This window comes from Equus quagga, chromosome 1, assembly GCF_021613505.1.
Source record: "Equus quagga isolate Etosha38 chromosome 1, UCLA_HA_Equagga_1.0, whole genome shotgun sequence".
NCBI classification, from domain to species: Eukaryota; Metazoa; Chordata; class Mammalia; order Perissodactyla; family Equidae; genus Equus; species Equus quagga.
In genome coordinates, this window is record NC_060267.1 from 59,190,624 (window position 1) to 59,215,270 (window position 24,647).

Consider the following 24,647-nt stretch of genomic DNA (forward strand, 5'->3'; position numbering starts at 1 on the left):
CACTGCTGCATCTCTGGCCCGTGGGCCTCCTTCACTGCTGCATCTCTAGCCCGTGGGCCACCTCCGTTGCTGCATCTTTATTCCGTAGGCCTCCTTCACTGCTGCATCCTCCATCCCTTCATCTGAAGAACTCAGTCTATCAAGGTAGGAACTAAATCTTTCCTAATTCTCTGTAGTCCTCCTCTCTCTCCCTAACCTGCATCCTCAGAAGAGATAAGATTTACAGCAAATTCTCAATTTCTAGAGACTTCTAACTGCACTTAGAAGCCAGGCACCTGGGAGTGTAGATGTGTGTGTGTCTGTGTTATTTATGTTGAAAGGCAGGAGGGTGAAAGGGAGGACATTAACACCCTGCATAGGAGCCTTCCTTTGGGCCCCAGGTTATTTGGATTAGTTTGTAATTAGAGCTGAAAGGGACGTTAAGAGGTCATCTGTTTCAGCCTTCTGCCTCCAAACAGGTGTTATGAGTTGGGCTAAAGAGGGAATCAAATGGTTGACCTAATGCAGAAAGGCATACACTTGCTGGCTGGATCAGTGGAAGAGAAGATGTTTTTTTTCTAGGCATAATCCCTTTTGGGCAGAGAGAGACCCTGGGACAAAGCTGGGTTTATTATTGTCAGGTTTTATGGAATAAAGGAAAGCAACCCTTTACAGCTCAGTGAGGGTCAGTGGCTTCTAGCTTTTTCTTTTCCTGGGTATAATTCCCAGTGCTGCAGTCTATTCTTTGAATTGGGGCCTTGGGAGCTTCAGGCACAGCTGAGCCTGAGAGGTAAAAGGCTTGGAACCCACTGAGGATTCCACGCCTAGATGTTCTCTGTCAGTGATTTTGATCACATTAAAGATGGCTGCATGTTTCTGGTTCACATGGCAGGAAATAGACTTGGGGAAAAGAAGATATACCCACACCAGATGGTCCTAGGAAAGAGCCCGTTCTACTTCAGAGCCAGGCCTCTTCTAGAGTGTTTGTGTTTAACTTTTGGGAGTAGACTTTTAGCAGAACCTTTCTGTAACATATTTGAGAAGCCAAAAGCAACGTAAGCTCTGTGCTCCTAAGGAGGATTCTATATTAGGGAGGCCTGATCCTGCTGGGTGTGTCTGGGACAGCCCTTGAGGCGAGGCCTCTTCCAACATACTCCCAACATGCTGGCTGACCTCACTTGGAGTCCAAAATAACATAATCCTACTGGCCTCCTCAGCTAGGAACAGCTACACACAACCCAAAGGAAAGACAGATGAACTCCTGGGCGTTGGCTGCTATTCCATTTGTGGAACCAGACTCCTGATGCCATAGCCAGGGGCTCTTGGGCCTCTAACAGCCTATTTATTCTCTCCTTGCAACTTAGCCCAGATACCCACAGGAATCACTGTTACCACAAATTCTTAAATGTCCAGATTCTTTCAGCATCTCTCACACATTTCAAAGAGAAGTACTTGTCTTGTAGGAAATTCAGAGTCTCCATCAAATCTCATGGCCTGTAAAGACGTAGAACTGTGGCAGGCATGGAGAGTAGTTATACAAACTGATTTTCCTGAATTCATGTAGAAAGTTCACTTCCTGTACTCAAAAGTAAGTCTGTTATTGGTGCAGTTAATTGACATCATTTTCCAAACATTTGATTTGAGAGCCACGAAGAAAGAAGAGATGATTTATCTGTTAATCATTTGTTTCACTCCCCATTTCCCCCACCCCAACAAACGGTACCCAGTCTTGCCTTTGCCCAGAGGTTTTCAGAATTTCTTCCTCTGAGCCCTAGGGTCCCCTGGAGGTGCCTTTGGGGCCCCCAGAGTGGAGAGAGGGAGTTGGAGTATATGGGGCTGTAGGCCCCTCCTGTTTCAACCAGAGCAGCTGTGTTTTATGTATTGGGCTGAAAAAGTTTGAAACCACTGCTCTAACCTTATCTCACATTCTGAAATGTCTCTCTTACTGCCCTAGCCCTCTCCAGAGGTATGTTGGCAATGATTTTAACAAAATTATGAGCCCCTCAAGTTGGGCTCTTACCCCTGAACATCCAGCACAGTGCCTTATACACGGTAGGAGTGCAGTGGATAGATGCTTGTGGCATGATTGCATGCAGGCTTGATTGACTCCTGAGATGATGTTAACTAATAGCCTCAGGATGCTTCTAGATGAGAGAAAAGATATAGCGTATCATAGTTTATTTTGGTTTTTAATGATTTGAGCACTCCTGATCTTTTGTACTGGGATCAATCATGCAATCTGAAGTGAAAACGTGGCCAAATGGAGTTACCTAACATAGAGTGTTGCTGGTACAGAGGATACCTGACTAGTTCAACTCAAGCAAAAGTACTTCCTGTTGATTTCCAAAGAAGAGTGTCCTGAGGTGAAAGGTAAGCAGAGTGATTATTGGGAAAGACTAGGGACAGAGGTCTACTAAAATCACATGGTCTTGTCCGTTTTTCAGTATTGCTTCTTTTGCTAAAAATTTCCTGCCTGGATAGTTTCCAAAACTACTCAGTGTCTCGATTGTGGGAAATGTAGATCTTTTTCTTCACTAAGGTACACTTATAATACCATCCAGGCTGTTTATCTGCATCCTCCAGTGTACATCTAAATATCTTTTTTTGGCGGGGGGTGCGTGAGGGTGAGCCGCTTTATTTTGTTTTTAATTAGCTTATGTGTTTTATAAAAGTTATATGTACATTTGGTTTTTTAAAAAGCCAAATAATATAAAAAGGACATTAGTGGGAAAACTGGAAAAATCCAAATAGTCCGCAAGTTTAGTTAATAGTAATGTATTCAGTGTTAATTTCTTTGTTTTGACAAATGTACCAGGATTATATAAGATGGTAACATTAAGGGAATTGGTTGAAGGACATATGGGAACTCTCTGAAATATCTTTGCAACTTTTCTAAAAATTATTTCCAAATAATTTCCAAAATCTAAAATTATTCCAAAATAGTTAATTTTTTTTTAAGATTTTATTTTTCCTTTTTCTCCCCAAAGCCCCCCCGGTACATAGTTGTATATTTTTTTGTTGTGGGTCCTTCTAGTTGTGGCATGTGGGACGCTCCCTCAGCATGGCTTGATGTGCAGTCCTATGTCCATGCCCACAATCCGAACCGGCAAAACCCCAGGCCACGGAAGTGAAGCCCGCAAACTTAACCACTTGTCCATGGGGCCGGCTTCTAAATAATTTTTAAAAGTTTATACACAGCAGAAAAGAGTTCACAATGAAAATAAAAAGCCAAATAGTCCTAAATCTGGGACAATCTGAGCATCAAAATCAACAATACCAGCAATGGATTATGACCCATTGAATTAAAAAAAGAATACAGGAGTCTATACTGATACCAAATAAAGAAAGGAAGGAAGGAAAAGGGAAATCTTTATTATATTAGAATGCCAATTAATAAAAGTAGAAAGAATAATAGAGAGGGAACCATCATTTTTCAACCTTCACAGTAAATAACTGATTCAGACAAAAATCATCAATGGATGCTAGCATTTTTAAAGAGTAGTAACAATGCTTTACGTTTCTATAAAACGTTTATAGAGCACTTTCACAGACTGTTTTGGGTAGACTCCTGTTCAGATGTATAGCAGAAGGTATAATGTATCTCCCCCTGGCCTCCACATCCTTTTTTTCATCTAGGGACTCCTCATAAAATAGCCTGGTCCAGGCATAGGAATGCTCAGTAACCAGTGGTTATATTCTTATGTTTTATTTTCACTAACCCTGGATCTCTCTGATAATTTCTTGCTACTTGCTTATCTTTGAGATTTTATCCTCTGCTTAAAACATTTCACACATAGCTGATTTGTGTTCTGTATCTGATATTTTTAATATCGAAGTCCTTGCAGTTTAAATGTATTATTTGTTGTCTTCTGTTGTTCACTCATGGGTCTTGCTTCCACGTGTATTTGTGCTAATATAAACTAGTTTTTGCTTTCTCTTTAATCTGGAGAATCCTGTCGACTTAAATTGGGGATATTTTCCTCCAGCAAAGATTTTTATCTGCTTCTATCAGAAGTTGGAGAGAACCACCAACCCTAGATCACTTGAGCTTACTTTGAGGGTCTCAGTTTAATGTGGGAGCCTCAGGTTTAGCTCCCTCACCTTTCTTGTGGTCCAAGGCTTGTCATTCTGACCACAGTTAGAATGCTTTGAGAATCGGTCCACAAGGAACCCTAGTCCTCTCCCTTGCTTCCTCTACAGCTCATGATTTTTTTTTTTTTTTTTGCCTTTTTGGGGATGAGGAGAGTAGCCTTGGAGATTTCTCCTATAAACTGCAAACTCTGATGCCTTAAAAAGTATATGTTATACAGGATCTTGTTTTTTGCAGTTGAAGGGACTCTCTTAGTATCTTGCTCGACATGATGCAGGAAGCAGAAGTCTCTCTATACCAATTTGATATCCTACTCTTTTTTTAATTAGCTTTTAAGCCTCTTCCTATACCAGTAACCATTCGTTATAAACGTAATTTCTATAGTTCCATTATATTCCATTGCATGGCTAGAATACTGCTTAATTAACTATTTTTCTATTGGACGTTCAGAATATTTTCAATTTTTTACTATTGTAAGTAATACTACAATAAACATCATTGTGGAAATGTGAGGTAAGTCAGGGGAGTTGGGGATATAAAGCAAAAGCATAGCTGTTACTCTGGGCAAGGGTTGCAAACTCAAATGCTTTAGAGGATCCACGCAAATAATGCAATTGAGTGAAGTGAGCCAGAGAAGCTGGCTTGTTAGAAAAGACCATAAGGAGTGGGGGGAACATGTCAAACTGAAGGCAGATGCCCATCTTATGAGGGCACCACTTCTCAACTCTAGCTGATTGTTACCATCTAGGAATGAGGGCCTAGTTTGGTCAGTTCTTCTGATTTTTCAAGCAAGACAAACTGGAAATCCAGATTTATTTATTTTTTAGAAATCTCTAAAATGTTTATGGTGGCGTTTTTACTGTGCAAGCCCCATAAAACCTGTTGACACGCAAGATATAACTGTCAGGCTGTCACTTTGCAGCCTTTGCTCTAGGATCATAACCATGGGATCATAAATGGTAGGGAAGTACTGACTGGAGACACAGCTGCTCAGTCATCTTTCCATCCTCAGTATGAAAATGGAGAGAAACGGGTTGAGTTTAAGATCTTGGCATTGAAGATTTATTACTAAGTATTTTACTAAGGCTCAACTTTTTAGTTTTCATCTTCCTTCCTCTCCTCCTTCTCATCAGATATGCTACTCTCAGGCAAAGCTAATCTTCCAAAAGTTGGCTTGCGCCCAGCTAGCCTGCTGGCCTTGCTGTCCAGTAGCTTTATCAAATAAACATCGGGGGTGCCGCAGTAAGTGCCAAGGCTCTGTGCCTGGAATTTCTTACCAAGATATAAGAGACAGCCCCATACTCCAAAAGTGTGCTGTTGTCCAGAGATAAATAGCAAAATGGCCAAGGCTTGGTACCAAATGAGTTGTACAGGCAATTGATATTGAAGAAGTTCCAAAGAAGGACTTCCATGATAAAGAAAAGCTTCCAGGCATGGTAGAATTTGAGCTGGATCCTTTAAAAAAAAAAAAAAAAAGCAAGGGAAATAGGGAGAACAGTTCAGATATCTTCCCAGTAGTGTGAGCCAAAACTCAGAATTTTAAATAAATTTGGCATGTGATGGAACGTGGTTGGGTAAGTAGGAAGGAACTTTGAACGCCACAGTAAGGAATTTGGATTATCGTGTAAGCTATGGGGAACCACTGAAGGGCTTTCTGGCAGTAAGGTGGCATATTAAAGGCAGTGCTTTGGGGAGATTAATCTTGTGTCAGTATTTAGGATAGCTGGAAGGAAAGAGCCAAATGAAAGCAAGAAAACTAGTTAGAAAACTATATAATAATTCAGAGGAGAGAGAATGCAGGTCTGAATTAGGGTGATAGGAGTGGGGATGGAAACTTGAGAGGCAATATAACAAGCAGTTAAGAACACTGACTTTGGAGTCAGACATTTACTGACTGAGTTGCCTTAGGAAGATTATTTAATATCCCTGAGCCTCAGATTTCTCATCCACAAAATAGAGATAATAATACTTAGCTTGGAGAGTGGTTATATGGATTAAATGAGATAATGTAAGTAAGTGCTAGCATAATAGTTGCAATATAGTAAAAGCACAATAAATTCTTAGATCAATGCCTAAAACATGAGAAGGAAGACTCAACATGACTTGGTGATTGTCTGAATGTAAAGAGAGAGTCCAGATGACTCAGATTTTCAAGCTTTTGTTACTGGTCGTCCAAAGAAAGATGATTTGAAATAGAAAAACCAATTTGGCTTTAGATGTGTTAAATTTGAGGTTATGGTAAGAAGTATCTAATAGGCTATTTGAGATCTGATTCTGGAAGTCCAGGAAGAATGCAAGATTTAGAAATCAACAGCATAGTGGAAAGGGCTAAACATTCAGGGTGAAAAGACTTCAGATCTGAGCCTTGCTATCAATCTGCATTTAAATATGGGCCAGGTATTGTTTTATTAAACAATGAAGAAAGAATGATCTAAGAAGTTGAACTAGGAGGGTTGGTGTGATAGAAGGGAAAAAAGTGTTTTCAATAGAAAAGGATGGCTAAGTATGAGAGAATTTAAATATTATAAGTTCAAAAATTATAACTGCTTCAGACAGTTCAAGTATTACAAGAAGATAGACTTCTGATAGTGAAGAAATGGTTAAGGAGAAAGTAGAGTTAACATAGTCCATTCTTTTTAAGAATTTTGGTGTTGAAAAAGCAGAAGCCGGCGAGAATTGCCTAAAGTCCTTGAGTTGACATGCCAGTGATACCCTCTGCTTTCTAGAACCCCTGAGGTTCCAGCACCCCACCCCACTCCAGCCCAACACAGTTACAGAGCCTTCAAAGACTTCTGCCCCTGGGATATAAGTAATACCATTCACTGCTGCTGCTGGTTTTTTTAACAGCTTTATTGAGCTATAATTGACATACCATATGTTTCACCATTTAAAGTATACAATTCAATTGTTTTTAGTATATCCACAGAGTTGTGCAACCATCACCATAATCTAATTTTAGAACATTTGCATCATCCCAAAAAGGAATCCCATACCCATTAACAGTCACTCCTTATTTTCCACTTCCCCAGGTCCCTGAGAGCCACTTATCTACTTTTTGTCTCCATAGATTTGCCTGGTCTGGACATCTTATATAAATGCAGTCAAGCAATATGTGACCTTTTGTGTTTGGCTTCTTTCACTTAGAATAATGTTTTCAAGGTTCATCCGTGTTGTAGCTCCATGTTGTAGCATGTTTCAGTACTTCATTCCTTTTTATTGCTGAATAATACTTCCTTTTATGAATATACCGCATTTTATGTATCCATCTGTTGGTGGATATTTGGATTCTCGCTTTTTGACTATTACAATCAATGCTGCTATGAACATTCATATACAAGCTTTTGTGTGAACATATGTTTTCATTCCTTTTGGGGAGATATCTAGGAGTGACATTTCTGGGTCGTATGTTAACTCTATGTTTACCGTTTTGAGGAACTGCTAGACTGTTTTCCAAAGTGATTGCACCATTTTACAATCCTCCCAGCAATATATGAGGGTTCTAATTCTCCACATCATCGTTAACGCTGGCTTTTTTATTTTAGCCATTCTAGTTGGGTGAAGTAGGATCTTGTAGTTTTGATTTATCCTTCCCTAAAATCTAATGATGTTGAGATTCTTTTAATGTGCTTACTGACCATTTGTACATCTTTGGAGATGTATCTATTCAAATCTTTTGTCCATTTTTTAATTGAGTTATATGTCTTTTTATTGTTGAGTTGTAGGAGTTCTTTATATATTCTAGATAGAAGTCCCTTGTCAGATATATAATTTGCAAATATTTTCTCCCATTCTGTGGGTTGTCTTTTTACTATCTTGACTGTGTCTTTGGAAGCACAAAAGTTTTACATTCTTACGAAGTCTACCATATCTGTTTCTTCTTTTGTCACTTGTACTTTTGGTATCGTGTCTAAGAATTCATTGCCTAACTCAAAGTCAGGAAGAATTATTCCTTTTCTTTCTAAAATTTCTTTTAATACATCTTTTTTTTTTTTTTCACGTGAACAGCAGGGATCTTCTCTTCCAAGCCTTTTGAGTCAGATCTACCCAGCACTCACTCTCACATATGCTCAAGGAACATCTCTTTTTAGACGACTCTTATTCAACAAGACTCTGACTAACCACCTTCTATATGCCAAGGACTACTCTAGGTTTTATGAGAAACACAAAGTAAAAATGATACTATCTTATGCACTGGATATTGGGAATGCAAAGATAAATATAACTTGGACTTTGCAATCTAGAAGGGACATTAAGACAGATATGCAAAAAACAATAACCATGTCAAGTGACAAATGATTTACTTAATCAAAATCTCTCATGGGCTGATGCTAGTTTCTGATGAAGTTTGCATCAGGATGCAGTGAAATGAGAAAAATAATGACAGTATGCTTTCTTTTAAGAAAAGGTGGGGCCAGCCCTGTGGCCACGTGGTTAAGTTCATGAGCTCTGCTTTGGCGGCCCAGGGTTTCACCGGTTTGGATCCTGGGTGCGGACGTGGCACTGCTCAGCAGGCCATGCTGAGGCGGCGTCCCACATAGCACAACCAGAAGGACCACAACTACAATATACAGCTATGTACTAGAGGGCTTCGGGGAAAAGAAGAAAAAAATAATAAAATAAAATAAAGTTGGCAACAGATGTTAGCTCAAGTGCCAATCTAAAAAAAGAAAAAGTTTAAAAAAAAGAAAAAGTGATGATAGTTGATGTGAAGTTTTATTTTTCTTTCATTCTTTTCTTTTTTTTGGGTAAGGAAGATTGGTGCTGAACTAACATCTGTTGCCAGTCTTCCTCTTTTTTTCCTTCTCCCCAAAGCTCCCCAATACATAGTTGTATTTCCTAATTGTAGGTTCTTCTAGTTCCTCTATGTGGGACGCTGCCTCAGCATGGCCTGATGAGCAGTGCTGGATCCACACCCCGGATCCGAACCAGCGAACCCTGGGCCGCCAAAGTGGAGCATGCAAACTTAACCACTCAGCCACGGGGCTGGCCCTGAAGTTTTATTTTTTCTTAATGATGCTACTTGGCAATATAAGAAATTGGCAATCCTATATTGATCTCCTGGTTTTTGTGGGGTTTTTTTTTTTTGTCTATAAAATCAACAGCCTGCAGCCATGGGTTCAGAAGACAGATCATTTCTAGTTCTGAGGTGATCAGTGAAGACTTGAAGGAGGAGTTGATTTGGGCCTTGTAGTTGTGGATGATTCTGAGTATAGCCAAGTGTAACAGGCAGGAGAATCTGAACAAATGCAGCAGAGTGGAAATGAGCTTATGAAACAGGTTTGAAGGAACTACATGATGGGCTATGGGAAGTAAGTTTGGGTGGAGAAGGCGTAGACAGCCAAGATGGAAGACCTTGAAAGCCAAAATGAGGAGTTTGAACTTGATTCTCTGGGTAATGGGAAACCATTAAAAGGGCCAAGAGGAGTGACATAGTGAAGAAAGATGGTGCTTCAGCAAGGTGAATCTGGTAGTACTAGAAGGTAAATTGCAGGTGAGAAGACTAGTTAGGAGGCAGTTGAGGTTTCTAATGTGACAGTATTTGTATTTTATTTCTAGCGGAATATAATTTGATCTTTCATCAAAAGTCCTATAGACTTGTGGCAGTAGTGGATGGAAAGTAAGTGATGTTGTGGTCTGTGACATGGTAAAGTAAGCCAAGCACTGAAAATATGAGAGCAGTGGGTCTCCAGTGCTGTGCATGGCTTAGCCTCACAGAATTCAGGGACAAAGACCCTGGGCCCAGAGCTTTTACAATAAGAAGCTAGAACTCTAAGCACTCGGTCATGGAGATTATTCTGCCCTAACCTACAGCTGTTTACCCAACCCCCTATGAGGTCTGTGTCAGCTAGGGGAGAGGGAAGTACGGTGAGACCGTTTCTGCTCCTCTCAACTTCCCTGGAAGGGTCCCTAATGGTTGGTTTTATGAACAGCAGTCTCCTTCTCACCTTCCCTTGCTCATTGTTTTCTGCTTTGTAGGACAAGGGGCCATGGCCCCTCAAACGAGTCAGGTTAGAGATAGGTTTTTGGGTCTTTAGCCACTTTTCTTCTTCTCTCTACAATTCAGCTCATCCTAACATATGGTCAATGGGCACATGCGTCTCATAGGGAATAGAAGAAGCAATAGGGGAAAGAAACGACATCTTTTCTGGATCCTGAGTGGTGGCTGCTGTGATCCTGGCCAGTGGACCCAAGGCTTCTTTCTAAGGACCTGAAATTCAAGGACTTGCCTGTGGAGTCCAGATAGTCATCAACTCTGGGAGGAGCCCTAGGCAAAGCTAGCGCTTGGGGGCCAAGCGTAGCTTGAGACAGTCTCTGTGTTCAACTGTGGCAGCAGGCAGCAGTGGCATGAAGTAGACAGAGACAGTGCTGCTGCTTACTGTACTGTTGGCTCTGGCTGTGGCTTCTCCACTATTTACTGATTCCCACAGAACTGGCCCAGAACCTGAGGAGGGTGGAGCAGGGAAGGGGTGGAGGGCTCTGTAGGTCTACAGACAGAACTGAGATTTTTATTTGGCCTGGGGGAGACCACACCCTTTCCTTAGCCTTCCTTTCCCTAGAAAAATAGGCTTCCTGGCCTCTCGGCCTAGCCAAATGGATTCTGCCTCCCCACAGGCCCAGCCGGACCCCACTCAGCACTGACCATAAACTGATGTGAGAGGGAAGGTTCTGCTCCAGCCACACCAGCAGACCCTTTGAAGATCCAGGGAACTGAAGTGGACTCTGTTGTTAGGAAGGGGGCCTGCAGCCACCTTGGTCCTAAGGCTCACTACCACCCTATGTATAGAAGCCTGCCAATGGCCAATTCTCTCTCTTTTCTGAGACAGTCCCCATTTCTCTGAAGAGGCACACCCTAGAGAGCCTAGTGCTGCATCCAGCTGGGCATTCACAAGGACTGAACTTGGTGTTACTGCTGGTGGCGTGATGACCGGTCTCTGCAGCCTGCCTTAAAGGCATCAGGAACCCCCTCCCTGGCTGGCTGCTCTACCCCAAGGCTAATCTGGAATCCCAGTGAAAGGAAAAAGCTGGAAAACAAAGAGTCATTCAGAGTGGGTGAAAAGAGGAGGGAGAGATTTCTGGCTAAGATCTAGAAGGAGGGGCCTAAGGAAGGAAGGAAGCTCTAAGCGTCTGCCCAGACTTTTTCCCTGAGACTCCTAAGGACAAGAGAGGAGCTGGGCCCAGCTCTCCCTCCTTTTCTTTGCTGACTTGAGAGTTCTCGTCTTCCAGCACTGACTGCCGCTGTGGCTGGCTCCTTTCCCCTCCCCCTTCCCTAGGCTAAAGGCCCACAGGGACTGACAGGGAGGGAGGCTGAGTGGCTGTACTGTGGGCACGCCCGCTCCTTTCCCTGCCCCCTTCCTTTAGCAGCAACGTCACCGCAGCACCAGCAGCAGTGGCAGCAGCAAGGATACTGGGGCTGGGATTGCGCAGCCTCCCTGCATTAGCAATGATGCCATTGTATTAGCAGAAATCAGATCTTAAGAAATCGGCCCAGTTCCTCCTGTGTGGACCCGTGGAACAGTGCCTCAGCTGGAACTGTCAAGGTAGAGCTTGGTCGCAGTACAAAAGGAACACAAGCCTCCGTCCGGGAGGGCTCAAGGCTCCTTGCAGAGGTATGGCTCAGCGGAGCTGGGGGGAGGGGCAGGGCAGAGACGCTGGGGTAGCCCATCAGCACATTTGGGCCCTAGCTTCTGAGGGTTGGCTTTTGTCTTTCTGAAAGAGAGAGAGAAAGAGAGAGAGAGAGTGAGCATGAGAGCAAACATTAGACAAGCTCATCCATGTATACATTTGGGCTGTGGTGCAGATCGGGAAAAGCAGAGGCTTGAGCTACTGCTGTTTTGTCAAGAAGCAGAAGATCCCCTCATTCTTTTCTGGGCATTTCCAATGAAGCTGCTATCATGTGGGTCACGGTGGACGGGGTCAGATCTAGAAATAAAGGCATAATGGCAGGGGACACCCTGAAAGCTACTGTAAGTTTATGATGGAGAACATGCAGGGATCCATGCAGCTTTTAAGAGGTGGGGCTGGGAGGCATCGAGCCCGTCCTTTCCCTTCACGCACATACATACATGCACATAGACACACATACTATATCTTCTGGTGCTATGGGTGCCACCAGGCTCCAGATGAGGATAGAGTAAGAAAGAATGTTGACCAAGAAGCTCCACAGTGTACTGGGGGCAGGGGAAGTCCCTGTAATGCCTTGGCACCTGACATAATCAGTTTTCTTATACAGACTTAGATTCCTAACAGGAAGAAACCTAAGCATAAGCTGATACTGCCGAATCCACCCTCCTTCTCTCTTCCCTTCAGTCCTGCCCAAGAGAGGACCCAGACAGGAAAAAAGGTTATCACTCCTACTGAGGCTTGTCATCGGACCTCAGGTCAAGGTCAGATTACTAGAGAATAACAACTGAGTACCACTGTCTTTCCCATCCTCCTCCAGGAGGCCAATAAAAGAGGGAAGGGCTTCTATGACTGACAGAAAGGTGCTGATGACCAAAGACAGGGGAAACCTTTCTTCTGGAGTTTAGAACATTTTCCTGCCCAGAAGTACCCTTGCTGAGCAGACAGAAAGAGTTCCTTAAATTTCCATTTCCATTGACCATTTCGGTGGAGGATTCAAAAACATAGGCTAATAGAAGGCACTAGTTCCACATTGTGCGAATATGTGTTTGGGGAATACACTGGTAAGTTGTGGTTGTTAGTTCCCAGGAAGCATCTAGGAATGTGCTCTACAGTCCTAGGGCAGAGGAAGGGGGTGTCCAAGACCGTGACTGGGGCAGGGAGATGAGGCCTGGGAACTGGGGCAGGAGGTGGGATTGAAGAGTGTTATTAGAGCATAGGGCAGTAATACGAAAGAGACTGTAGGGTCAGAGAATGGAGAAGTGGGTAAACACAAACTGTAAGTGGAAGCTAGAGCATGGGCCTTTCCAGGAAAGGTAGGAAGCAGCTGCTATGGCGGCAGGGTAAATGCAGGGACTTCAGGAAGAGGGCGTGGCCCTGATCATTTTCTTTGGGAGTGGAAAGAATTAAGAATTGGGCAGACCTGGGTTTGCGTGCCCAGCTGTGTGATTGTGGACAAACTACTTATACTAGCTAAGCTTCAGTTTTCTCGTCTGTAAAATGGGAATGATTAGCCTCCTTTAAAGGGTTATAGTGGAATTAGAGATGATACATGTAAATTACCTAGCATGTAAATGCAGAGTAAATGACCACTAATAAACAGTATTATTATGGTAGGTCCCAAGAGACACCCATTTGGGGTAAGAGCCAGGAAAAGGGCCCTCATGGAATCCTTTCCTTGATTCTGGAGAGTTAGACTTCATAACTTTACATCGACTGAGCCCACCACTCCACTGTCTACCAAGTCGTCATAGCTAGAGGGCCCATCATCTGAAAAGCTTTCTTCCACTCACTTTCTATTCTGGAGTCTCTGTTCCATCCCCATCTTCATCTCCCACATCTCTCTATTTAATTAGGGTACAAAAAGAGTCTGGAATGAGCTCTTCCATCTCATTGTTTTCTCTTCACCTCTGTTAGGGCTCATAGGCCACAGTATTAAACTTGTCTTGTCACAGAACAAGTCACTCCCAGGAAAGAAGTCTAAGAGAGATGCTCTCAGTAAATGTATTCTGTGGGGTTTGAAATCAAGTCACGTGTACAGTATACTCATTACATTCTTAACTGATCAAGAAAAAAGGTCAAAAGTTAGGATTCCTGAGTCCCGTCTTAATTCTGTCATTTATTCACTGAGTGATCTTGGGCAAGTCATTTCATTTTTCTGGGTGTTTATTTCCTTATTTTTTGAAATGAAAGGGACTTTACTGACTTCGGTGCGTTGTTATGAGGATCAGTTAGATGACATAATAAAAAAGTGCTTTATAAAATGAAAGTATGGAGGGAAAGGCATGAATACAAAATCTCACAACATGTCTGCAGAACTTCACCTTAGTTGGCTAACTTGGAGTTATCTGTGGAAGAACGGTTGGCAGGCATTTGCCTTGGTTGTGGAGATCTCAGGAGGGAAAAAGACCTTCTCTGAGATACAAAAATATAAAATAAAATGAAATCAACCTTTGAAAGAGTTTTACAGTTAAAATAGGATTCAACACAACCTAAGTGTAAAAGCTAAAACTATACAGGTACTTTTAGGAAAAAAAACAGGACGATTTCTTTATGAACTTGAGATAGGCAAAGATTTCTTAGGACACAGAAAGCTTTAACCATAAAAGAAAAAAAAACTTCATAATGAGACTTCGTAAAATTAAAGTTTTCTGTTAATTAAAAAGCACTGTTAAGAAAACAAATGGGCAAGCCACAGGCTGAGAGAAAATATTCTCAAAACATATGTCTGACAAAGGACTTGTATCTAGAATAAATAAAAAACTCCTACAACTCAATAATAAAAAGGCAAGTTAATTTTTTAAATGGGTAAAATAGGAGTCAACAAAAAACCAAGCCCCTGCCACGTTCCAAGCACTGTGCGTAGGTTCTAGGGGCACGGAGTCCACTGTATCACAGGTTCTGGCCTCAAGGAACCACAGTTAAGTCTGGGGGACAGAAATGAAACATAACATCGTAATACAGCTGTCAGGGCCCTCCAGCCAAAGGTTCTTAGGTTCTTCATCACCTTCCATATCCATTTCTTCTTTATCCTTAGTTTAGAAGATCAGCTTTCTAGACTTGTGTCACTATGTTTTGTCGTTTGAATGCATGTATGACCTAGTAATGGTCTGTGGGTCAGAATCATAAATTTTTATTTGTGTATACTTGTGAATGCCTCTTGAAAATGGTGCTTTAAAAAGGGGCGGAGCGGGGCTGGCCCTGTGGCCGAGTGGTTAAGTTCGCGCACTCCGCTGCAGGCGGCCCAGTGTTTCGTTGGTTCGAATCCTGGGCGTGGACATGGCACTGCTCATCAGACCACGCTGAGGCAGCGTCCCACATGCCACAACTGGAAGGAGCCACAACGAAGAATATACAACTGTGTACCAGGGGGCTTTGGGGAGAAAAAGGAAAAAACTAAAATCTTTAAAAAAAAAAAAGGGGGAAGGGCAGAGCGGGTAGTATTCACTGAAGATCAGTGATGGCTGTAGCCCATAAATACTCCTGAAATTACTGCTATGTGTACAAGAAGGTTCTCTGTGGTTGTTTTAGTCTAGGCCTTGGATTATGGCCTGGACCCTGGGGAAACCCAGTACCATGTGTAAGGGATAGCTCCCTCCCCAAGCCCAGAACCCACAGAATCTATAGCATTTAAAGAAAAAAACTATAAATTATGTACATAATGCATATTTATTATATACAAATTAGAAAATACAGATGAAGCAAAAAGAATAAAATTTAAAATAACCCGAAATCACTCAACAGAGATAAGCTTTGTTAACATTTTGTTGCATATGCTAATTTTCTTCCATGCATATTGCTATGGTCTGAATGTTTATGTCCCCTCAAAATTCATATATTGAATCCTAACCCCCAAAGGTAATGGTAGTAAGAGGTGGGGCCTTTGGGAGGGATTAGTGCTCTTATAAAAGAGGCTCCAGAGAGATCCTTTGTCCCTCATACCATGTGAGGACACGGCTAGAAGGCACCAGCCATGAACCAGGAAGAGGGCTTTCACTAGAACACAGTCATGCTGATACCTTGATCTTGGACTTCCCAGCCTCCAGAACTGTGAGAAATAAATTTCTGCTGTTTATAAGCCACCCAGTCTGAGGTATTTTGTTATAGCAGCCTGAACAGACTAAAACAGATAGAGATGTATATTTATTTATTTACAAACGGTGTCATACTCTACATGCTGTTTGCAATCTGCTATTTTCAGTTAATGTTTTGTGAACGTTTTCCCGTCAATAATCATATTAACACATTATTTTAATAATACTCTGTACTTTTTTATTGATTGGTTATTAGAATTTTAGGGTGTTTCCAACTTTCTGTTATCCTTGTGGCATATATATTTGAGCCCAAAGTTTTCTTAGTGCAGGAAGAGAAAAGATGGGGAGGAGTAAAGGGAAAATTATCTTATGTACCTCATAACAAAACTTCCTAAAAGTCCTCTTTCTCGGGGCCAGCCCCATGGCCGAGTGGTTAAGTTCGAGCTCCACTTTGGTGGCCCAGGGTTTCGCCAGTTCAGATCCTGGGCGTGGACATGGCACCACTCATCAAGCCATGCTGAGGCGGCATCCCACATGCCACAACTGGAAGGACCCACAACTGAAAATATACAACTGTGTCCAGGGGGGGTTTTGGAGAGAAAAAGGAAAAAAAAAATCCTCTTTCTCTCTCTCTATAAAATCCCACACTTTAAGGCAGCTGTTCCTCTCTTTTCTCCTTCTCACCTTTTCTCTGCAAATGCCCAGTCCTCTCCACTGCTCAACACTGGTTCCCTTCCTCACCTCTCCTTCCCTCTTCTCACAAACCTTATTCTTTTTTTCCTATTTTAAAAAATGTTTTAAATAACAGCTTTGTTACGATATAATTCACATACCATGAAATTCACCATTTTATAAAATCGAGATATAATTTGCATACCATAAAATTCTGTAGTTTTGATTTTATGAACAGACTTGTGTAACCATCACGACTACCCCCTGGTGCACTGTTTTCAGGACATTTTCATCACCCCAAAGAGAACCTCTATACCCATTAGCAGTCACTCCCAAGTTCTTAGTCCCCCAGTCCCTGGCAATCACTAATCTACTTTGTGTTTCTGTGGATTTGCCCATTCTGGACATTTCCTGTAAATGGAATCATACAAAAAAGCCTTTTATGATGACTTCTTTCACTTACCTTTTTGAGGTTCATTCATGTTGTAGCATGTATCAGTACTCCATTCCTTTTATTGCTACGTAATATTTTGTTATATGGATAGACCACACTACATTTGTCCAGTCATCAGTTGATGGACGCTGGGGTTGTTCCCACTTTTTTGGCTACAGTGAATAATGCTGCTATGAATATTCGTATACAAGCTTTTGTGTGAACATATATTTTCATTTCTCTTGGGGATATACCTAGGAGTAGAATTGCTGGGTCATATGGTAACTCGTATGTTTAACATTTTGAGAAACTGCCAGACTGTTTTTCCAAAATGGCTGGACCGTTTTACAATTCCTCCAGCAATGTTTGAGGGTTCTAATTTCTCCACATCCTTACCAACACTTATTATTGTCTGTCTTTTATCTTAGCCTTCATTGTGGGGATAAAGTGATATCTCATTGTGGTTTTTATTTCTCTAATAACTAATGATGTTGAGCATCTTTTCATGTGTTTATCAACCATTTGTGTGTCTTCTTTGGAGAAATGTCTATTCAAGTTCTTTGCCCAGTTTTAATTGGATTATATATCTTTTTATTGTTGAGATGTAAGAGTTCTTTATATATTCTAATCAGAAGGCTCTTATCATGTCGGATATACAATTTGCAAATATCTTCTCCATTCTGTGGGTTGCCTTTTCACTTTCTTGATGGTATCCTCTAAGGCACAGAGGTTTTTAATTTTCATGAAGTCTACTTCATCCATTTTCTCATTTGTCACTGGTGCTTTTGGTGTCACATCTAAGAAACCATTGCCTAATCCAAAATAACAAAGACTTACTCCCATGTTTTCTTCTATAATTCTTAATCTTGTAGCTCAGTTTAGTCTCTCTAGTTTCTGCCTTTCTCCATATCTACTCGTTACCCCAGTCAACACATAAAGGCTTGGAAATCCAGTAAAAGAGCCTTCCTCTCAGAAATGAAAGGAGAAAGAGAGGTCGTAAATACTCGCTTTATAATTTTAATGTAATTTAACTTAACACAAACAATTATATTTTAATACTGTGTCCCTCATACATGTATTTATTAGCCATTTGGATTTTTTCTTTAATATATTGCCTGCTCATTTCCTTGAGCATGTGTGACTTGCCCAGCTCTTTACTGTACTCCACTTGAAAAGCTGTGATCCTATGATCTAAATGAGTTAAAATTTTAAAAATTGGTGGTATTAAGAGTTCAACTAAATGATGAAGAACTTAGGCAATGGGGATTTAGACTCACAGTGGGTGGAAGGAAAATGACAGGAATAAAAAGGGAAGGAAGAGACATATTGGATATGAGGAGTCTGAGCAAGTGAAGACTGTCGGGACCTGAACTTGGTAGAGCAGGAGACTAGAATGTGAGGAGGCCATTCTGCCACAGTCCAGCCAAGAGACCAGAGAAGCTCAGAATGGGCTCTGTGTCCTCAGAACCAGGAGACCTTGGACAAAAAAGAAGTTTAGTCTATCAGAGGTAAAACTGGGAAGAGAAGACTTTCTAGGGGAACCCGTAGTGAAAGTTCTAGGTTAAAACTGGGCAGAATTTGGACACTTCAGAAGGTCTGTGCCCTGAACTAGACAGATAGTAAGATTGTATTATGCCTTTCAAGTCTGCCAGGTCTTATGTGATATTGTGCCAGAGGTTGATACAAAAGAGATAAAAGTAGGCCCCACCCCCATTGAGAAGGAAGAGGTTGGCATCAGCCATGCTTGCAGTCACTCCTGCCCATTCAAGAAGCTCCAGTACTATAGTCGGAAGAGTGAGTATCCTTAGCCCACAGCCATCAGAGAGGGACAGGTATTTTGGGGCTCAGAGGAGGAAAAAACGGGTTCAAGATGACATAGGAGTCAAATGATGTATTTAAAAATATTTTTCTTGCAAAATTGTAGCTTACTGCTGTAAGTACATGATAGATTATTCGTGATTTTTCCTCTCCTCTGTATACTTGCATGCTATAGCTGTGTCTAAGGCATCTCTAGTATCCCCTCAGTGCCTAGCATCCTTTCTGACATTCTAGTTGCATTTTTCTTAGTTATGTCACTTTTCATACTTTTTTTGTACTCAGGACTAGTCATTGTTTACTGCTAAGAACAGTGTCCTTGAAAGAGAAGGAGAAAGTGCTGTCCCTGAGGTACCCAGACCTTCATATGTGGCATTAAAAGGGGTCTGGCCTTTTGTCAGAGGTGGATGCATGGCAAACTTAAAATGAAAGGGGAACTCAAGAGCTGGACCTGTGCAATTCAGAAAGTGGTGGGATACCCCTGCCCTGTTGGGCTGTGTTATCAAGCTCCATCTTGACTCTGAGTCTTTTCTCCTCTTGGGCTCTTTTACACCTGGAAATGATATAGGGAAGGGCATGTCCCTGACTTCCAGGGAGGTGACATTAGGTTCCCTTTGTTTCCCTCTCTCTCCAGGTGCCAAGCTTTCCTGATGAAATGTGTTCTGCCCCACTGGGCTCCGGGGGCAGTGTCTGGTGCTGTTAATGCCCTTGTTCGAACTTTCCAGAATGGATAGTCCCCCAAAGCTGACTGGAGAGACCCTCATCGTCCACCACATCCCCCTGGTGCACTGTCAAGTCCCAGACAGGCAGTGCTGTGGAGGGGCAAGTGGAGGTAGTGGGAGCACAAGACCCAATCCATTCTGCCCATCGGAGCTGGGCATCACCAAGCCTGATCAAGACCTAGGACAAGCTGACTCCCTGCTCTACAATAGTCGGCACTCTTCTACAGGGGGATCTGCACGGTCTGCAGACAGCACCAAGAGTAGGGGTCGGGATGGAAGAGGCCCTGGGGCCCCTAAACGACACAATCCCTTCTTGCAGCAGGAGGGTGTGGCTGAGCCAGGACTTGGTGACCTATATGAGGACAGCATTGGTGATAGTGCCACCCAGCAGCAGTCATTCCACCTGCATGGGGCTGGCCAGCCCACCTTCCAGCTATCCTCTTTCCAGCTGCCACCAACTGGCCCCAGAGTGGGCAGGCCATGGGGCACAAGACGTAGTCGGGCTGGAGTGGTGGAGGGGCAAGAACAGCAGCCAGTAACCACCTTGGATACCCAGGAGTGCAGCACTAGCTACTGCTGCCGGCCAGAGCTGGAAGCAGAGACCATGGAGCTGGATGAGTGTGGGGGACCTGGTGGGAGTGGCAGTGGGGGTGGAGCCAGTGATACCTCTGGCTTTTCCTTTGACCAGGAATGGAAGCTCAGTTCAGATGAATCCCCAAGGAACCCCGGATGCGCAGGCTCAGGACCCCAGCACTGCCGCTGCAGTAGCACATCCAGTCAGTCCGAGACGGCTGACCAGTCCATGGGCTATGTGAGTGACTCGTCCTGCAACAGCTCAGATGGCGTGCTTGTCACTTTCAGCACCCTCTACAACAAGATGCATGGCAACTCCCATGCCAATCTCAACTCAGCCCCGCAATCTTGCAGCGACTCTTCCTTCTGTAGCCATTCAGACCCTGGCGCCTTCTACCTGGACCTGCAAACCTTCCCTGCTGAGGAGTCCCACCACCCTAACCATGGAGGAAGGGAAGGAGGCTATGGTTGTCCTCATGCCTCATCTCCTGAGCTTGATGCCAACTGCAACTCCTACCACCCACATTGTGAGCCCTGCCCAGCTGTGGCTGACCTCACAGCCTGCTTCCAGAGCCAGGCCCGTCTTGTTGTGGCCACACAGAATTACTATAAACTTGTCACCTGTGACCTGTCCTCCCAATCATCCCCAAGCCCAGCTGGCTCTTCCATTACTAGCTGCTCTGAGGAACACACCAAGATAAGTCCTGCACCAGGCCCTGGCCCACACCCTGGCCCTAGCCAGCCCTCTGAGTATTACCTATTCCAGAAGCCAGAAGTCCAGCCAGAGGAACAAGAAGCAGGGGGTTCCTCAGAGGAAGCAGCAGCTCCCGTGGGCCCTGCTATGATCGAGGGCCAAGTGTACACCAATACTTCACCCCCCAACCTTAGCACTGGACGTCAGCGCTCTCGAAGCTATGATCGCAGCCTCGAACGAAGCCCTCCTGTTCGCCTGGGCTCACTGGAACGCATGTTGAGTTGCCCAGTGCGCCTGAGTGAGGGCCCTGCAGCCCTGGCTGGGCCTAGCTCCCCACCTAGGCGGGTCACCTCCTTTGCTGAGCTTGCCAAGGGCCGGAAGAAAGCTGCAGGCTCTGGCTCCCCACCACTTCGAGTGAGCATTGGAGACTCCTCCCAGGATTTCTCTCCTATCCAAGAAACCCAACAAGATAGGGTGGGCCCCCTGGATAAGGGCACTCGCTGTAGCCATAGCCTACCACCAATGCCATTGGGGCCAGGCATGGACCTACTTGACCCAGAGCCCTGGTCCACCCAGGTCTGTCAGGGCCCCCAGTCAAGTGAGATGCCACCTGCTGGCCTCAGAGCTGCTGAGCAAGGCCCCCTGGCCCAGCTGATGGATCCAGGGCCTGCTCTCCCAGGGAGCCCAGCCAACAGCCATCCTCAGAGGGATGCAAGAGCCAGAGCGGATGGTAAGGAACCTAGAGGCTGGAATACCAGGATATATGCGTGGCCTACTCAGTGATAGGGCCCTGCCCAGCACCCATCCAAACCAGAAGAGGTTCTTCAGCCTAAATTGATCATCTTTCCAGTCCAGGGCATGTCCTACAGTGGTAATGGGGGGAAGGAGGAGAGAGGATAAAAATACACTGAGGAGATAAAATCAGCAGAACTTAGAGACTGATGTATTGGGAAAGGAAGTACTCAGAAGATTGTGATTCTAAGTCTAGGTGTCTGGAAAGATGATGACACATGGATAGGGACTGCAAACACAGATTTACTGGAAAAGGGATAAGGTATGAGTTCAGTTTTGGACATTTAGCTATTTGTGTTGCTTAAGGGATATGCCCAACAGCCAAGGGACATCTCCAACAGGCAAACCACGCTGGATGTCAGTGAGATTCATTCTTTGGTCAGTGATTGTAGCCACTCTTCAAAGATCCTGAGACCTGACACTTGACCTTTAAGCCTCCTAGGCCACCTCTTTCCCTATTTATTTTATTATATTTAAGTAATTTTTATGTTAAGTAGGTGCTGGTGATAGAGAAATGAGAGGGACATTCTTTGCCCTCAAGGAATTCTGACTAAGGATGGAAACAGAAAAGGAAGCAGATAATTAAAATGCAGAGACGGCAGTCTGTGGTCCTGGTCTATGAGAGGGATATCTAAAGAGACTAAAATGTCAGAGAAGGACTGCTAACACAATTTACATTTAAGCACATTCTTAGAAAGAGGATTAGGAATTGGCTTTGTGGAGACTTGTAAGAAGAACATTCTAGGGTCATACAACAGTCTATAGAAAACCACAAAGGCACAGAATAACTTGATGCTTCCCAGAAACTGCAAATAATTTGGTTTAGCTATAGTGGCGTGTGAATGGAACTATTAAAGGATTTTAATCAGGGAAGTGGCATTTTGTTTGTTAACAAACAGTATAACAGTTTAGTGGCCTGTTTTGATTTGCATTTTAGAAAGATCACTGGTGGTTTGGGTGGAAGTTGGATTGGAAAGGATGTCTCCTTGGAGGTCAGGAGGCCACCATGATCAGAGAGTCATTGTAATAAGAGTGGTAGTTGAAGCTATGAGTGGCTCAGAGCATCCAGGGAGAATGTGTGAAGTTATAAGGGAAACAAGGACAGAGCCCTGGGGATATGGTGATTTAAGGGTGAGCAGAGCAACCCTCAAAGGAGACTGAGAAGAAATTAGTCAGGAAACTAAAAGAAAAACCAGGAGAGAGAGAAGTCACAGGAACCAAAGGAGGAGAAAGTTTCAAAAAGCATTAGGTTCTTGGGGCTGACCCGGTGGCGCAGCGGTTAAGTTCTCACATTCCGCTTCGGCGGCCTGGGGTTCACCAGTTCGGGTCCTGGGTGCAGACATGGCACCGCTTGGCAAGCCATGCTGTGGTAGGCGTCCCACATATAAACTAGAAGAAGATGGGCACGGATGTTAGCTCAGGGCCAGTCTTCCTCAGCAAAAAGAGGAGGATTGGCAGCAGTTAGCTCAGGGCTAATCTTCCTCAAAAAAAAAAAAGAAAAAGAAAAGAATTAGGTTCCACAAATGAGTTCTGAAGAGAAGTCACTAAGCCTAAGGCTGAAGAATCCAAGAGCAACATGTGGGAGTAGTAAGGGCAGAAGCCAGATTGCAAAAGGATTTGGGAGGAAAGGGTACTAAAGGGGAATTTGCTGTGCTGTAGCCTTAGGTTGGGTCTGTTGGCTTCTCAAGGGAAAGGGCTTAAAAAACCATAAATGGTATTGTCTCTGCTGTTAGGGAGGTCATAGCCCATCAGAAGACTTCACACTCCTAAACATACACAGTGGAGCTGCTCTGGGGTAGGAGGTGGAAGGGAGGTTTCTAAGGAAAAGGGGGGTCAAGAAACAGCAGAGATTGGCCAGAGTCCTTTGGAACCCCCTCTTCTTCAATTGCAGTGTCTGCTGGGTATATCTAGGTGCAGGGGATGCTGTGGCTGACAATCTGAGGGCAAGGACAGTCCTGGTCAGAGGTGGAGGAGAGGCATTAAAAGTATCTTTTCTATCAGATAAGACTTTTCATATCAAGATGCTGTTCTGTTCCATAAGTCTCCAGTGACCTACCACAGGGCTCTTCTCTTGATTCTGTACAACTTTTTTTTAATGAAAAATGAGTGACAATTCAGTGAATTCACGAATGACAAAAGAAGCTGAGATCTCTTTGAGATCCTGAGCAGCAGAATCAAGGATTACCAAATGTGGAAAGAACAAAACTAATAAAGCAGAGACCAGAGTGAAGTGTGATATATAAGCTGTACTTGAGTTGATTTGGGATATTTAATTGATTGCAAACTCAGAATGAGTCAGCAGTTTGGAAGGGCTTCCAAAAAGTCAAAATGACTGGATTTTTTTTTTCTCCCCAAAGCCCCAGCACATAGTTGTATATCCTAGTCGTAGGTCATTCTAGTTCTTCTATGTAGGATGCCGCCATGGAATGGCTTGATAAGCAGTATGTAGGTCCGCGCCCAGGATCCTAACTTGTGAACTCCAGGCTGCTGGACCAGAGTGCTTGAACTTAACCACTCGGCCGTGGGGCCAGCCCCCACTGGATTAATTCATAGCCTCCAGAAGGGAGGAGTTGATAGTCCCCCACTCCTCTGAACCAGTCAGTGCTCACCTGGAAGTTCTGGGCACTCCATGTTAAGAAGGAACTGAAGGACTGGGGCCATGTCACCTACAGAAGAGCAGACTTGGGCGAATGTGGTCTGTCTCCAGGTTTTTTTTAAGGGCTCTCACATAGAAAAGTGAGAATTTCTTCTCTGTGTTCCCTGAGAATAGAACAGAGACCTACTCCCCACAATAGGATCCCCTTCTTCCCTGATCTTATTCCTCTGCCTCAAACCATATCCTGGGAACTTAACAGGGAGGATTTTAAAAAGAGTGCAAATAAACAGTCTAATTCAAACATACTTGATATAGGGAGTATAATAAAGCTGTGGTTGGGAGGGCCAGCTCAGTCTTGAAATCTTACGTTTAAGTAAGTGGGAAGGAGGAAGACATTGCCAGCAGGAAAAGCAATATGCTTAAAGATGGGGATGGGGTGGGAAGAGTGATGTCAAAAAGGATGGCAGGTGTGGAAGTTTGAGGAGCGAGCAGTCTAATTTGTGGCAGGTACGGACACCTACCTAGCTGAGAAGATTAGACTTTATTCTGTGTGCAATAGCGGCCACATGGGATCAAATAAAATTGGTATTTTAGGAAGCAAGCTGATTTATGTAAGAAGATTCTGGA

The 24,647-nt window shown here is 43.5% G+C and overlaps 1 protein-coding gene across 5 annotated transcripts in view; it reads left to right on the top strand.

Moving 5' to 3' along the window:
- Positions 1 to 24,647, top strand: part of RUSC2 (RUN and SH3 domain containing 2) — a 60,405-nt gene that overhangs the window by 27,696 nt on the left and 8,062 nt on the right. For 3 of the 5 annotated variants that reach the window (XM_046670869.1, XM_046670843.1, XM_046670859.1), the window contains exon 2: positions 19,278 to 21,362. In XM_046670869.1, the coding sequence (XP_046526825.1) occupies positions 19,346 to 21,362 (2,017 nt within the window). In that variant the 5' untranslated portion in view covers positions 19,278 to 19,345. Of the gene's footprint in view, positions 1 to 11,424; positions 11,677 to 19,277; positions 21,363 to 24,647 lie in introns of those variants that run through there. The other 2 variants (XM_046670851.1, XM_046670875.1) reach the window with 2 other exon arrangements.